The sequence below is a fragment of the Apteryx mantelli genome, chromosome 3 (genome assembly GCF_036417845.1).
Source record: "Apteryx mantelli isolate bAptMan1 chromosome 3, bAptMan1.hap1, whole genome shotgun sequence".
In the NCBI taxonomy this organism is placed as follows: domain Eukaryota; kingdom Metazoa; phylum Chordata; class Aves; order Apterygiformes; family Apterygidae; genus Apteryx; species Apteryx mantelli.
The window spans coordinates 21,321,862-21,339,383 of record NC_089980.1 but is presented as its reverse complement, the minus strand read 5'-3'; the positions used below and the strand labels follow the sequence as shown (position 1 = coordinate 21,339,383).

General features: G+C 38.1%; 1 protein-coding gene across 3 annotated transcripts in view; it reads right to left on the bottom strand.

Moving 5' to 3' along the window:
* Positions 1-17,522, bottom strand: part of KIF16B (kinesin family member 16B) — a 150,884-nt gene that overhangs the window by 11,102 nt on the left and 122,260 nt on the right. For all 3 annotated transcript variants that reach the window (XM_067292883.1, XM_067292885.1, XM_067292884.1), the window contains one exon: positions 7,013-7,096. In XM_067292883.1, the coding sequence (XP_067148984.1) occupies positions 7,013-7,096 (84 nt within the window). The remainder of the gene's footprint in view (positions 1-7,012; positions 7,097-17,522) is intronic.

Genomic DNA, 17,522 nt, shown 5'->3' with positions numbered 1-17,522 from the left:
AGAGGAGTGGGTTAGAGATCATTTAGGCAAACTTGACACCCACCAATCCATGGGCCCCGATGGGATGCACCCACGAGTGCTGAGGGAGCTGGTGGATGTTATTGCTAGGCCACTCTCCATCATCTTTGAAAGGTCATGGAGAACAGGAGAGGTGCCTGAAGACTGGAAGAAAGCCAGTGTCACCCCAGTCTTCAAAAAGGGCAAGAAGGAGGACCCAGGGAACTACAGGCCAGTCAGCCTCACCTCCATCCCTGGAAAGAGGATGGAGCAGCTCATCCTGGAGGCCATCTCCAAGCATGTGGAGGAAAAGAAGGTGATCAGGAGTAGTCAGCATGGCTTCACCAAGGGGAAATCATGCCTAACCAATCTGATAGCCTTCTCTGATGGAATGACTGGCTGGGGAGATGAGGGGAGAGCAGTGGATGTTGTCTACCTTGACTTCAGCAAGGCTTTTGACACTGTCTCCCATAACATCCTCATAGGTAAGCTCAGGAAGTGTGGTTTAGATGAGTGGACAGTGAGGTGGATTGAGAACTGGCCGAATGGCAGAGCTCAGAGGGTTGTGATCAGCGGCGCAGAGTCTAGTTGGAGGCCTGTAGCTAGCGGTGTCCCCCAGGGATCGGTACTGAGGACAGCCCTGTTCAACTTCTTCATCAATGACCTGGATGAAGGGACAGAGTGCACCCTCAGCAAGCTCGCAGATGATACAAAACTGGGAGGAGTGGCTGATTCCCCAGAAGGCTGTGCTGCCATTCAGAGAGACCTGGACAGGCTGGAGAGGTGGGCGGAGAGGAACCTCATGAAGTTCAATAAAGGCAAGTGCAGGGTCCTGCACCTGGGGAGGAATAACCCCATTCACCAGTACAGGTTGGGGGTTGACCTGCTGGAAAGCAGCTCTGCAGAGAAGGACCTGGGAGTCCTGGTGGACAAATTAACCATGAGTCAGCAATGTGCCCTTGTGGCCAAGAAGGCCAATGGGATCCTGGGCTGCATCAGGAAGAGTGTTGCCAGCAGGTGGAGGGAGGTGATTCTCCCCCTCTGCTCAGCCCTGGTGAGGCCACATCTGGAGTACTGCGTCCAGTTCTGGGCTCCCCAGTACAAGAGGGATGTGGCACTACTGCAGCAAGTCCAGCGAAGGGCTACAAAGATGATTAGGGGACTGGAGCATCTCTCTTATGAGGAAAGGCTGAGAGAGCTTGGCCTGTTTAGCTTGGAGAAGAGAAGGCTGAGAGGAGATCTTATCAACGTGTACAAGTATCTGAAGGGAGGGTGTCGAGAGGATTGGACCAGACTCTTTTCAGTGGTGCCGAGCGACAGGAGGCGAGGCAACGGGCACAAACTGAAACACAGACACTTCCATCTGAACATGAGGAAAAACTTTTTCACTGTGAGGGTGACAGAGCACTGGAACAGGTTGCCCAGAGAGGTGGTGGAGTCTCCTTCTCTGGAGATATTCCAAACCCGCCTGGACGCGATCCTATACAAGGTGCTCTAGGTGATCCTGCTTGGGCAGGGGGGTTGGACTTAGGTGATCTCCAATAGAAGTCATATCTGATACACATTCATGTCCATAATAAAAGAAAAAGCTTCCTTTTATCTTTCAAGGATTATCAAGTGTACTCTGAATGGTTTCTGAAGTCCATCTCATTGAGATGCTTCTAAGAACAGTATTTACAGCTACACTGTCAGAGGCATACGTTCAATTCGCAAGAACCAGGCTGGTGAGCAGCTGGCTTTAAAGCTCTTAAAAAGCTTTGGTATTGGGGATGTTGTTGTAAGCTGATACTGGAGTCTAATAATTTCTTTTTAATAACCACTTTGAACTGACACATAATCAGTAGCTTTGAAAGGTCTTTGTGACTAGCTTTAGTGACAGGAAAAATCAGCCACAAATAATAAGTCTTAGTGACCCCACTTGAATTGATGTTTCTATTACAAAAAACCTGTCACCTGTAACTAGCATGAAGCAGACTGTCTCATTTAAAAGGATTAAGGGATGGGCTGTGAAGAAAAGGCCAACTGGATGAACTTATGAAGTCCATGCTGAATATTCAGATGATGAATAATCTAAAATTTCAATAAAATATTTTTGCCCTCATGACTCCAAGTTTATCCTCAAGAAATTAATCAGACTTGAACATATTCAGTTTTCCCGAAATTGGGGACAAATATTTGGAGATGTTCTCTCAGATGTCTCTTCTGCTGGTTGCCACTAGGGTGTTAATTCTAAAACTAGTAATACCATTTAAATACCAATAATAAATTCAAGTTCAATGAAAGGTGCTAGTTCCACTATTTCATGTTTTCATTAAGAACCAGATTCTTGGAGTCACGCAAAAGTAGCAGAATCTCATTTTTAAAGAGGAAAGTTGCAGTGGCTAACTTCACAGCTGTATACAAAAAACCCCCCTAGAAATTATCACCTTCAAAGGCACACAAATCAGAATACAAATAAAAACAGCAAAACAAAACAAAACACAAAGGACTTAGCTTCTATGTTACAGAAGCATATTTGGGGGGCTTGATTTTGATTATGGGTAACAGCAATACTTTTATTTTGTCAGTTTATGGTGCTTTCACAAGCCAATGCTGCAGAACTGACAGAATAATTTAATTATGCAGTTCATACAAGATTTATTTCTGCCTCTTGCATTAGCACCTATCATTGAAAAACTCATCATCAGACATCAGGAAGTTAGGAGGTTAAGGACAATTGTATTATTAATTTTAAATAAATTGAGCATGTCTATCTTTTAAAGAGGTTCGGAGTGTTTAAAAAAAAAAAAAAAAAAAGCAGAGACAATGCCAGAAAGATGTATGTGCTCCTTCAGAACTTGAAGCTTTATTATACTATTACAGTTTTAGCATTCTTTCATTGCCTTAGCTCCGTAAATAGGGGTAAAAGGAAACACACATGATTCCTACTGAGTGTAGTGCTGTCTGTTGGTGTGTCCCTGCTTTTTAAAATTTTTTTTATTCATATTGCTTTTTTTTTTTTTTTTTTTTTTTTTGTCTGTTTCCCTTTGCTGTCTACAAACAGACCTGAGGAAATGGAGCCCTGGCAATAAGGGATGGGAAACAGGTAACTGAGATCTATATCCTCATTTACTGGTTTCTAACTGCAAAAAAGGACAGATACAAACTAACATCTATTCATTAACTTTAATCAAAAGAATTCTTGGCTGTTTCATTTGAGGAGGATTTAATCAAGCAAGGTTGGCTCTGAAGTGAAATTACAGGCTTTAGACTGCAGAACAATTAATTTAGAGTTTTGCCCTGCAACAGGTCCCTGATGAAATACTAAATTAATAGACTGCAATAGGGCATTTAGAATAGGTAATTTTAAGTAAAATTTATGTGCTTTCTCTTAAGATGTATAGGCAAATCCTTTGTGCAAACCTGCATGTTATTTTTCAGACCTTTAAGGAAATGTAAGATATTGGTCAAAAGACTTTGCATTGTACAAACAAATGCCAAAGCAAAAGTGTTCATGTTACAAACACATTTCATGCTAGAGATCAAAGTCCTCTCTTCAGATTCATCTCACACACACAGAGAAAAGTACACAGAGAATGTTTTCCTACCAACAATGCACTGTGAAGCTTTTGGTTATTTAGCAGTTGTACCAGCTAGGATTTAAAATAAATAAATAAATAATAAATAAAAGGAACTTAATGAATTTATTCCCATTTATTTTGATTTAAAAATCACAGGTCTCATAATTTGGGGCTTGCTGAAGCCTTTTACTCAAAGTATTTTCATCCCCATTATGTTGAAACAATACTCCCACTTCTTAACTCAAGCTGAAATGAGGACATTTTACATGATGATCTTCAAAACAAACAAACAACTCCCCCCGAATCTAGTTGCACTGAACAGTGCCACAAAAATCCTCATGCTATTTTCAGTACTTCTGCTCCTGTTGTGTCTAGAATCTGAGAGGTGAGGTGTGGGGAAAAGAAAAAAACAAAAAACGTATCAAACTCTTCCTAGGCTGCCCTGATTCCTGCAAAGGATGATTTGACAGATCTTTTTGTAATTAGGCACACGGAAAATTTCCTTGACTAAGGCCAAAGCGAGTCAATTAAAATAAGTGTTCAGATTTCTGCGATAGCACTAGCTCTCTGTTTATTAGAATTGTAAATTTAGTTAATTTTGAAGTTGAAAAGTAGAAAGTTTAGCTCCTACAGTAACTCCCAGTCTAAATGCTTCATTTTTCCAGATCAGACTGAGAGCTGCAATTTAGTTTTGGTGACTTTCAGTCAAACAGCCTGACTGAAGTATTTTCTGGAATTAGCAGTTTATTACTGAAATGGCCTCATGGGTTCTCTGCTAATTCCAGAAAATATTTCAGTCAGGCTGTTTGACTGAAATGATAGCTTAACTTGTCTTATCTCTTAAATAGGTGGGTAATGAATTTGAATTTCAGTTTAGTGTTACATGCATATTTCAAAAATAAAAGTGTAAATTAAAAAAGAAACTGCTGCTGTTCACTGATGACCTGTGGAAGGTACTGGACTAGTCAAAGCCTTACTATCCCCCTCCAATTAAAAGAACTCAAGTCACAATCTATTGCAGATTTATAAATATCTAATGTAAAAAACAAATGAGGAGAGTAATTTCTTTGCCATCCACCAAGGGGAACACTTATTGTAGCTCTACTCATGATTTCACAATATTGAATATTCCTCCAGAACATTGTTATCAGACTGACATTTGTCAGTTTGCCATCTACTTTTAGTCATTAAAGTCAGCTAAGACTTTGGATAAGAATATACATTTTTGTATTGCTGGAAGGTGCGCTTTGCTTTTTTTTAAAAAATCCTGTATTAGCTCCTGACTAACCACGTGAAACGATCAAATAAGCTTTCATACTATACTATTACTATAACAACATATAACCTCTGAGGCTTAAAAGAGATTGCCAGGTTTTATGGCATGAAATAGCCTCACTAGATTTCTTTTTCACTGAAGCATTTTTTGTTTTTTTTTCCCCTTTGTCTCTTGATTCAGCAAATCAAGGCACAGGATCAGGCATTAAAGCCAACTGAACAAAGACAAGGAGAGGCCAACAGTTTGTTACGAGCAACCCAAGCCATGTTTCTGCTAATTATCAAGGTCTAATTTCCTTAATTTGTACCCGATTGATTTCCCACATGAGAAATCAGCTATATTCAAAAGGCCAAGAAACTGTGTCCCTTGCAGAGGCTATCCATTTGTTTACTGCTTTCAGGTTAGCCCGCTGAAATATGCTCAAGGTTCATCCCAGACTGAAAACTATGAGAACATAGCAGCCAGCCTTTTAAATAGAAGTGGTTGCCTGTACCATGCTCCACTCTCACACATTCTGTCTGCCAAATAGTTTCACAGTATAATTCAGATGCTTTGAAGACTCAAACAGCACTGTATGACTTTGGAAGGCATTACTGCTTAGGTGGTTTCTCCCACTGTCAAGGAGGCTGCAGCTATGTTAGCTGAAGTACTCCAGCTGTGTTGGCCTACAGTACACACCCAGAGAAGACAGCTGCAAAACACACAGTGAGAGAATAAAATTATAATTAGTAGTCCAGATTAAAGGGTTTTTTTTGATGACAAGTTTGTTACATCATTACAGGTTGGTAACATTTGCTTGGCTCCTTGTCCTCTTCATCTGACTTCCCCTTGACCACAAGGGACCTTCAGTTTCCTAACCTTGAGTGCTTAGTCAGTACTACTGACTGGCATGGCTAAGTCTACTACCTGGCATATGGTGAAATACATGTATGTAAACATGCAAAAAAGCAAAAAAATGCTTATATACAAAGCTATAAATACTATACGACTGTAACCAAAGCATCACTATACACAGCAATTATAAATATTACAATAAAATCTGTTAATAAAACCAATGAAGGGTCAGAAAGATTAAGGGGTTAAATTCCTTACTGGAACAAAAACATGCAAACTGAGTACTCTAATGAAATGCAACTATACCTTTACCAAGAGAAAATATTCAATCCCCCTCTATGAGGAACATGAAACAGAAAGCTGATTACATTCTGTGCTACAAGGAAGACAGTTCCACAACAAAAGTCAGTGGGAGGATATGTTTTGTTTGTGGATCACAGAAAAGGTGAAGTACATAGAAAAAATTGAAAAATGCAAACAAAAAAAGATTACAGTTGTAAGTAATCCACTTTTATATTAATTTCTCCAAAGCTCTACTTAATGCTACTCTAGCTCTACAAAGAGTAAAATTCTTAATGGCTTGCAAGATCAGGCAACCTCCATGTGGCTACAGTATAGTTGCAGGGTGTATGTGTTAGTCTCTCTCTCTTCCCACCTCTCCTTCTTTCCCAAAACCCCACCTCCTGCCTCTGGGCTGCGAGAACAAATGCATTAAGATCAAAATATAAAGTCCTAAAGTGTGATAGGAGCCAAAATTGTACCATCAACATAGCCAAAGAACAACAACAACAAAAACTCAAACCCTAAGAATCTCAGCAACCCTATCTACAATAAAAATAATTTCTAAAACTAATTCAAAGAAAAAAATACACTCAGAAAACTAGGTTACAAAATAAACCTCAAAGATGCCTAAATATCACTTTCCTTCTGTCATGAGATATTTGGATATAGTAACTATGATAGAATAGTAAATCTTCAAATAACATTGCACTTAAAGTAGCAAGTTTTTTAAATCTTGTCTTGCACAGAGACCATCTGTCTACAGTGAACACTTACCTCATCCACAACCTTTCCCCCTTAAATAAATGTACTGCCTATGAACATCTCTAAATAGATGCTTTTTTTCTAGACAGGATTTTTTTTTTTTTTTTTTTTTTTTTTTAAGGCATGTGTCATTACTTTGCAATCTACTGCTGCCATCTCCTGTGTTAAATGAAGCAGCAAGTAACTTCATACTTACAAGCAGGCTATTTAACTTTGACCATATGGGAATGGTTTCTATTGGTCAAGCACACAGAACTCTATCCAAACACACTTCAGAAGTTTTTTAAAAAGTTACCATTACCTCTAAGTGACTCCGTCGTTCTGCAATCACTCGTTCATCCTTGTTTCCAAAGAGCTTCTTCGGAGGGAATTCTAAAGTAGCAAGCTAGAAGACATAAAAGAATGAATCAGCATCAAAAATGACAAGCTAAAATGAGAAAATTCTCTTTCAACTATGAAGCAACTGGGAAGAAGAAAATGCCAAATATTAATGAGCTACAGTATATGCTATTAGCAAAGATCACATTATACATTTCTACTGACATTATTACAATCTGGTCTGTAGTACTGCTAGCATAACAACACATTTTGTCATAAAGGAGCAATAGAAAGCAAATTTAGGAATTAGATTGCTGCCATTTACCCACATAAAAATTACAAAGTTGTAAACTGAACCTAATGTTATAACACCTGCTAAGAAGTAAGAAAGGATCTCTTCAGGAATTCTGAATATTTTAAAAGATCACATTCAGTCTCTTAAAACCTTTGGTCTCAAACCGCACTGTCATTTAATTTGCTTGCTCTTTTCTTATGTTATCTCATAAATATAACATCAGTGGATCCAAGAACTATCACTGAAGTCATGCTTTGCAAGATAACAATGCCGGACTCCATCTGACACCTTCGCAGAATCTGAGGGGCTTTCACTGTGCCTTAGACTAACCCACCTTCCTGCACAATACGCACAGGCTAAGAGTAGGCATGTACACTATTATGGCAGCTAAGTTCATGGGAAGCATTACTTGAGCTGTAAGTCAACTGCACCTCAATCACATTCAAATTTGTGTGCATACTGGAAGCTGATATCTATGATTTCTAAAGAGAATCCACAAGAACAGGTAAATCCTATTTATCACATTGAAAATGAAAACATGGCACCAGCAGAACTCCTAAAATGACTGTTTAGATCTGCCCTTTTAGGAGCTCTTCCATGGAGGTGTTCAGAATTGTCTTTGCATTTCTTTTTCATCCTGTTGAAATCGTATCAGGCAACAACAGTAAGGGACAAAGTGAAGGAACTGTATTCCTTTCTTGTGCATCAGCAAACAAAACGTTTGAACAAATTCTGGTCAGCTATATCTGGGAAAAAACACCAAAGACTCAACGGTCAGTAACAAGTATCAATGATGGGGCAACCTGGTCTGCTAAATCACTGCTGTTGGGAATGATGCACAAGAAAGCAAGTCCTCTCCACATAGCTTGTGTTTGCACTTTAAGGCAGCTCAAAAATCATTTCATTCTAGCTCTCATTGTATGAAACGCAAATATGCAACCTCACATCTGTATTGCTGGAGCTATTCTGCAGGCAGAACCCGTGTAAAAATGCCTCTTGCATGAATTCCCCTGGCTATTGAGGATACTAAGATCGTAAACAAGACGCATAATTTTTTAGTATACCAGCATATACAGAATTGGAGAGAATTTATGACTGGTTACAATAAGCAGAAGTAAACTGAATTAAATGAGGAGCTTAATTATTAACACTGAATGTAGGCATGCTTAAAGTATAGAGAAATTCTGGAATAAAAGCACTTCATCCTTATTCTTTGGTTCAACTCTGACTTGGATAATATTAAAGACATGTCTAGACTTTTTCAAATGAGTGATATAAAATGATGTGGGGCACCAGAGGAGGTGGAAGAGATGTCTGTTCTGCATCAGTCTCACCAGCATGTTCCAATTATATTCCTCAAGTTTCTCCAACCGTATTCTTCTCTGCTTGCTTCTTCATGTTGACAGGACAAGCAGTACACAGCCAAACAGTATCCTATAATTATGTCCTTGGGACTTATTTTCACTGCATTACTTACTCCTTCCTTCTTAACCTATACAGTAATACAGGTGCTAATATTTTCAAGGACTTCAAAATCCCACCCCTGCAGAAATTATATGTTATTAAATAGCACTGAATCATATAACTGCTAGAAACAAGCAAGGTAAAACAACTATGACCACAATAACCTCCTGGCTCTAGGGAAATTGTTTTCATATTTATTTACTAACAAATACTTTCCTTACAGATTTTTAAAATAGTGTCTTCTATTAAAAGCCAATTTGCACAAATAAAAAAGCTATGGCAACAACTTTGTCAGGCTTACTCTGTAGAGTCAAAACAAGGTATTACACCTAAAACCCAGTATGATTTCTTTATCTAAATCCAGTTTGATTTTTACAGGATTATTGGGACCGATTCTACAAAATTTTGGGATGGACAACACCCTTTGTTTTCCAAATGTCTTACCTTTCTGAATACGTCTAAAGAGGAAGGTAGGTTTTGCGGTGGTTTTGTTTTTCCCCCTCCCCTATAGCCAGTAAGTCTTGCCAAATCCATTCTACCTGAAGTAGCTAGTTGCCTAGTTTTATCATTCCTTAACTCCCAAATCACTGCAATGTACACATCTCTGAAGCCAAGTCAGGATAAGTCCATTATACCAGGCATGAATTTAAGGTGTGAGAGAGAGGTCTCAGTCAGTAACTTGGCTCTGAAATATCTCAAGTCACATCATGTACCTAAATAAAAATCATAATTTCATTGCTGGTCAGGACCTGAATCTGAACACTTTGAACTTGGAGAATTGTATTTAACAAAAAACCCACATTTATATCAAAATGCCAATGTTCCAAACTATATTTGGTACATATATGCACACCTCTTATACATATATGTGTACAGAACATACCTATACATACAAATACGTACATGGAAGGACTTTGCATTCCGCAGAGCATACATTACAAAGCACTGACTGTCCCCTGCAATCACCATTTCTACGGGGCCTGGATATAGTAGGTGCACAGCCAAGGCCTGCTAGAATAATTCATCTGCTGTGGCCTACTCCTTGCTACCATCTTTCTCAAGGATCCTCTGGCTCCTCTGTTAGCCAAATGATTGGCAGGTGTCCATCACACAATCAAAATGGAGGTCAGGCCTGTTATAACAGATGACCACCCAGCTGTATGACAGAGAAACCTTCAGGCATATGATCCACTGGGGAGAGTGGTGCAAGAATCAGATTTCATCATTATCACTTCAGCAACTCTTAGAAACCCTGAATTATTCCAGTACATACTACTCTACTACATGCCAAAACATTCAACAAGACACAAAAGCAAACATACTATCTGGAAATCTTAATTCTCCTTGCTTGCCATTAGAGCAGAAATACTGTCAGACTGTACAGTCTAATCCCCACCAAAATGAAAAGGAGATATTCAAAACTCTCCAGGTTCCAGTTCCAGGCTGCCTGACCACTTAAGCAGACATCACAGCATCAGTTGGCACCCAGTTAACAGTCTGAAAATTATCTTTTCAACATAAGAACTAGAACTATTTATACAGAAATGTGAATTATGTAGTCCTCTACATGACTGTGTAATTTCAGTGTAATAGGAACCTGTCCCATTGTAATATATTTATATAAAAAGTTACCACATTAATATATTTACTAGAGGTAGTCTACTTATACATACACTATCAATCTCTGTCACTCTGACTTAAAAAATTACTCTTTGCCTTTACTGTGGGAAAAATACTTGGTGCAAGAGTTTGAGAAATACGCAGTGACCATAAAAAAACAAAAAAACAAAAAAAACCCCTTCATCTAGTCGTAATTTTGGTTCATAAACGGAAAAAAAAATAAGCAGCCCAGTAATATGTATATATTGATCTAACAATAAATGTTGCCATAATTTTCTATAAATATCTTCTATCCTGATGGGTCATTTGACATACAGGGCTCTGAATGTAAAGCAAATTGTGCTCAATTCAGAAACCTGACAATTCATCACAACTTAGTGGGATTTTTTTTTGGTTTTGTTTTTAATTCTTGGCATTTATGCCATATCGCAGTAGCAAACATTTCAAAAAATTCATCAATTTTTATTAGCAGCAAGTGCAATGCTTTTAAGAAACTGCACAGTAACTTCAAATGCAATTACCATTTCTACAGGTTAAAACATATAGCACAGGATGTGACTGAACTGCTTCTATCACTTAAGTACATGCTGGTGTAGACCTTACAGAGATGTCTGCCTCAGCTTAAACACTAAAAAAATTGCACACTATTCGGATTCAAGAATATAAATTATTCTTTTAGAATTAAATGATCAGGTACCCTCTGGCCCAAATGAATTCTTAAAGGGTCGTGCCTTGACTACTCGATCAGTCAAGGTTTTGCAGGAAGACCAAGGGCAACAGTAGGACACGACAGGTAGCAGGATAAGTCTTCTCCTTTTCCAAAATTTCTCAAGCATACCCCTCCCCTCCCAATCTCCCTTACTGCGGTGGCAATGCAAGTTTTTGGCAGTCATTCTTTTTCAGTTTGGCTGTTTTGTTATTTTCTGGGACTGCTGATGAGGTGATGTGTTTTCTGTCAGGGGAAATTAACAGGCATATTCCCTTGCTTGACAGGACCAGGGAGTCAGAATGATTTCCTGAGAAGCTTCTGTATGTGGTGTGCAAGATTCTTAATTTTTATTTTGGCTGCAGAAACGTTTCCTTCCTATGCTTAATTATACCCTCACTGTAACACAGATTGCATTATTTACATGCTAGTGTGCACACGCATGCATACACACACCATGGGCAAGACTGGGACTACTCTTAGCCCCAAAGTTCACAGAGAATAATTTTAAAATAGTACAACGAGAGAGCTCAAGACTCCACATCAGTGCTCCTAATGACTTTTAGGCATTAAAATTTTTACAGTTAATGATGTTTATCCTATCTAGCAATTGTTGCTGGGCGGTAGCAGTCTTAGTGAGAGGCAAACATTCATTTGCAATTTAGTCATAACATCTTTATAATAAATGAAGGATATATTTTATTTCTGGTCTTGTATTGCTTGCAGGCATGTATTTGTCTGTGTCTCAGCAACCTTATCTGTAAGTAATGATACTTACCCACCCTATAATAGTATTTGCGAGACTAATATGGTCATGTTTAGACAGTACTAGGTCCTTATATGGAAGGTGCTTCATACCTAGCATGTATTATTCTAGTAAGCTGCAAACAGCTTAATGGATTCCCATACTTCTTTCACATTTCAGTGCAGAGACCGGTTCTAACTAGGTTATCAGCAGGTATTTAATGCTGGTAAGAGTAGATAGCAGAACAGTAAATGACACTTTCTTTAATCACCTATTTTATCTTCTATATAACTTATTGACCTTAAGATTCACCTACTTCTGGCAATAATGTATACTTAACAACATATATTTGGAAACATACTCCTTTAAAGTGAAACTACATGTCTTCATAGCCTTCCAACTCCTGAGCCCCAGGAAAAAATGCAGATCTGGAGACTGGCCTTTTGCAAACCGATACAGTACAAGGAAGGCTCTGACACCGCAGTAGGACTCTGCCTTGAACACAGTGCACTCTCATTTCAGGGACTTTAGAATACGAATCTGTCAGGATTTTAAGAGTGCCCTCCAATTTTTATTATATTTAGTTGGAGATTCTTCATTGACACTAATGAAAGTTTGCTAGGGACCTGTGGGATTTAATTCAGTGCAGGGGATTTATAGTACAGTGGAACATAACATGTTAATAAAAAGTCTTGCAAAGTACTTTGCAGATGATATTTCAATATATAGTGGACCAAAGTAAAATACCACATAATACAGTCATGTAGGCTTGTCACTTCTAAGCATGAAATTGTTCAAAGTGTTATGCTGCCTAAACACACACAAAAAGTGCCATTTTTCTACATCAAGCAAAAATCTACAGGTTTTGAAACATCTCATTATTTCTAGTGGGTAAAATCTATGTTTTAGCACCTACAATATGGTAAAAGATTTTTTCAAGAAGAAAAACAGGGCAGACATTAATGGAGCCTAAGTCATCTTTAATCTTTTATCCCATTCTCTTTATACTTCAATGTTTTGATATATTTAAATGGGGGGAAAAGGGGGGAAAAAGAAAATTAAGGAAATACAAACTATTAAATTAAGAAGTCAGTTGTCTTTAACTCTCATGTTACTTTCACAACTCTGAATTTTCTCATTTTTCAAAGGGCGTGTCTGACTTCTGATCCTTTGTACCAGATTTCTATGTCAAAGATGAGAAAAATCAAAGAGAAAACTGTGGCATGGTTTTGCAGCTGGTGTGGCTGTACCTGACTTGATTTTGCAGTGAGTAATGAAAGAAAAAAATGTCCTAATTTTAGTTTTTGAAGTTTAAACAAAGTAACTTAAGCCTCAACTTCTCAAGATGTACTAAGACCTCCAGACTCTAAAGAAATTGTACAAAAGCTCTATTTTTTTTAACTAGGAACTTGCACTAAATATTTAGGGATTTGATAACTAGGTTAAAAAAAAAAGTTTATCTTCTGTATTTTTACTCGTATTTTGTCTGAAAATAAAACAACCTATTCTCTACAGTTTCATAAGAGAGCCCTAGGCAAAGGGACAAGGTTAACATTTAATGAACAGATAAAAAGCCAACTTCATAAATTCGGGGGGGTGGGGGAAATCAAACAGAGGTCAAAGATAAATCACTTGAAAATATACTATCCACTTAAAAAAAAGACTAACAACAATAAAAAACTAAAAACCACTTAAGTCATATTTTCAGGCTATGCAAACAAAGTAAAGTTCAACTCATGATTTCCCAAATATCAGCAAATAAAACTAAAAAAAAAAAAAAAAAAAAAAAGTAAAAAAGTAATCCTAACACTTCCATCCTGAACACCCTATAGAGCTTCGCGGATACAGGTGTTATAGGTATGCGACACCCTCAGAAGACTGGAATATTAAAAATAAGATTTTCCAGTGTCAACTAATTGAGGAGAGGGAATATCCAGTGGATTATACTCTGGATATTCAGCTTGTCCCTATTCTCTTCTCTTCCATTTTTCCAATATTCTCTCTTAACTTCTTTTTTCCATCTCTTCCAACATGTTCTCCTTCACATTCCAGCTTCTCAGCTTGTCCTTATTTTATTGCTATGGTTCATTCCCTTATGATTTATCCAATTCTTTTTATTACTCTACTGTCTCTTTATTATATCATAGTCCTTGTTTATATACCATTCCCTCCACTATCTGACAGAAGGGGAGAAGGATTTGATATTCTCAGAGGCAGGATATCTGAGGAACTACGGATCAGTGAAAGCTCTGAGGTGGAGCCACTAGACCTTCTGATGTAATGAACTCCTCAAAGGCGACTGAACTGCTTTAAACGGAAACAGAAACCAGAATTTTTAGGACAAACAAACAAGGATAATTAACCTTTTAAAGCAAAGATAACTCCAAGTGACCAGGGAATACAAATTATTAAAAAAAAAAAAAAAAAAAAAAAAAAGTTGTATACAACTTTCCTATCCACAGGGCCTCTGCAGAAGTTTTAATTCTTTTTCTTTCCCAAATAAGATTGATGCTGCAACCTGCTTTCCTGCCCTTTTCCAGCACAGCCTCCTCTCAAAGAAGCCGCCGTTTTGCCCTCTGTGCATAAGGGATACTCTCTTATTCTCATTCTCCGTCTGTTTTGCTCTGTACCAAAGACTGATCTGCCCTCTGAATCTGTTTAACCTTTACATTTCTGGCTGGCAGGACCAAGTCATGGTTGGCATATTGCTTCCATCACTTCCTTTTTATCTGGTCTCCAGTGTGGGCTTAGCACTGAGTCAGTTCTACTGTCTCCCCTCCAGACTACAGCCCACTGAGGCCAAAGTATATTTAGAGGTTCTCCTAGGGTTAACCTGCATCTGGCAGGCAATTCTGCAGATGACTTTTCCTCTGTATTCAAACTGGCTAAAATACCTTGCCTTTTTCCCATTTTATCTCTCTAGAGTATCATCCATATATAAACAGACACTTCTGTATCATTCCCCAGCAATGCTAGCCCTAGGACATGCTTGGAAGCACAGTTTGCTTATGTTCCCTCCCATATATGTACCATTTCAAATAAGCATAAGCAGTTCTGTTGTGAGCCTTCTCTGGGTCCACCAATACATGAGCATTTTCTCAGGATGCACAAGTTCTCACAGCTCTGGTGCCTCTAATTTTGGGTAACCTCATCAATTTCCACACTCTTTGAATTTTTAAGATCTTCCTGGCACCCTTTCCAGTTACCTTCCTCCAAGACAGACAAAACTGTTTCCCCAAAGAACACTGCAACTTTTTCTGCCACTGAAGAGAAAGAACATTAAAAAAAAATTCACCTTCCTGTGAACCTCCCCAAAACATTCCTTCCATTATATGATGATGCAAAACTGTCAAGTGGGATTGGACACCAGAAGCTGCTCTTGCAGATTTTGCTCACTATAGCTCACTGTCTTTGAATCATGCTCACCTATCTATCAAAAGATGATCTGTAATTATCAAACAGGTCCAAGAATTCTCACATCCAAGTTTCTGCTTTAAACATGCAGGCTGATTTAGATTCAATATGCTTTTTTGGAAGTATGGTGAGATGCAGAGGCCACTGTTTATTGCATCATTTTAGCTCCATTTAGTCTGCCTCCTGCCACTGAGTAAATCAAATTAGCAACCAAAGAAGTTACCTGGCACTACAGAGATATATTTCTTTTCCTAAAAGCAGCTTTTAGACTAGTCAGAATAATAACATACCACGATACAGTCATAAATGATGGAGAATATAATATTTGACAAATTACTTCATCGTTTTGTTCATTATAAGTAGTACAACAGCGTTTAAATACAGAACACCTATAAAAATGACTGATATATCAAAATTCATGCAAACCTTTCATGGTTCTATAAAATTATGCAGTTTTCTCAGGGATTTTAATCTCTCTTATGAAAACTGGAAACTAATATAACTAAAGCATCTTTATAAATTTAAACCACTACATGAATAGTTCAGAATTATCAACCAAGGTCAATTTCTGTGCCCCTTACCAACAGGCAAAGAAAATCCATCAAGTTCACACAGGCTGTAGGAAGGCAGAGTAAGATAATGTGGAAATGCCAAATGCCAGCACAAAGGATATCATTATCTCACATGTAAACCAGTCAAAACCAAATAAAAAAATTAATTTATTTCTTATTTATATTTGAAACATATCCTTTAGGTTACAATGCCAAAAATGAAAACATATCATGCCCTTGTAACCTTGATTTTACCCCCTTGTTGTCTATCCCTTGCCCCAGGACAGAAATCTTTTTGGGGAAAAATACCACTACTGTGTAGCAGACAGTACTCTTGATACAAGGATACGGGCTGACCTACAGATTGCATGGAAAAGTTTAAAACATACTTTCTAACTTTTTAGCCCATGATTTGCAAACTATACATTAAATGCTTTAGTGAAGCTTCAGGTCATGATGTTTGTTTACTTCTTTAAAGAAACAGCAATAACTGTTCATGTCTTCAGAGCTCAACACATTTGTCAACCTTCATGAACATGTTCTCAAAAAAGAGCTAAAAAAGAAAGGTGGGAGGGACGGGAGACTTTTAATGTGTTCTATATGGGGTTTATTTTCCTTTCAAGAATGATCTGGGACTTGATTCATCAGCTTCTCATTGGGATTTCTAGCAAGGTTAAGGAAGCATTCCTGCAACAGTACAACACGCGAGAGCAGACACAGCAGCCAACATCTCTACAGTAGCCGCGTACAAGCCTTGCCCTGTTCCACATCACATTCCCGCTGAAACCGCATGAGTTATCAGGCCACTTGAGTGCTACACCACAAAAATGCAATGCCATTGGACTTCCACAAGAGAAGTAGGTTCCGAGAGGAGAATTCACTGTAATGGTTTTAACAGATCTTCCAGAAATGATTTGCTTGTTGCACAGAAGCTCATCTCAGTGACGTCTGGCAGCATTTATGAAACACCCCCGTCCTGTGTGACCAACTAACGCTGTAAATTTCAGACACCCTTCCCTTTGGGAAATGCTAATAATGAAAACTCAAAGAGCAGCAATAACTTCTACTGCAGACTAGATGGATGTCTTTCTGACTACTCAAAATTAATGGCAGATCTTGGGGTCTTAAAGAACAGCTGTCACTGAGATATATACCTGCAAACAAGTACGTAGTATGCCTCTAAGTTTGATTTGTTACAGACATAAAGCAGCAACTCTTACAACAAACTGGACTGATTCTAAAGAGAAGTTAGCTAGTCTTCTGCATGGTTTAAAATGACAGAAACAACATTTAAGGTACACAAACTGGAAGTTTAAAAGGAACTGTAGGCTCTCCCCTCCAACAATAATAGCATTTTATAGTGACATAGCTTAAATTTTCACCTGTGTCTAGTCAGACATTGCAAAACTATCTAATCTAACACAGGATTAAAAACTAGCTATAAGCCCCACACAAATTTGAGATTTTCCCTGCACTATCAACATCGTCCACAGTAAAGCTTAAAATGAAAGTTAACCTTGTCTGAATATAATAAACATAACTAATGAACATAACAGATATGTTTTCAGGAGTTTGTCTGGCATAGGATTTTGAATCTACAGGACAGAAAGAGCAACTATGGGGACCAGAAGGATCAGAGTTACCATCAGTTTCATGTACATTACCCTATTTAGTACTACCCTTGAGATCCCTGAGACA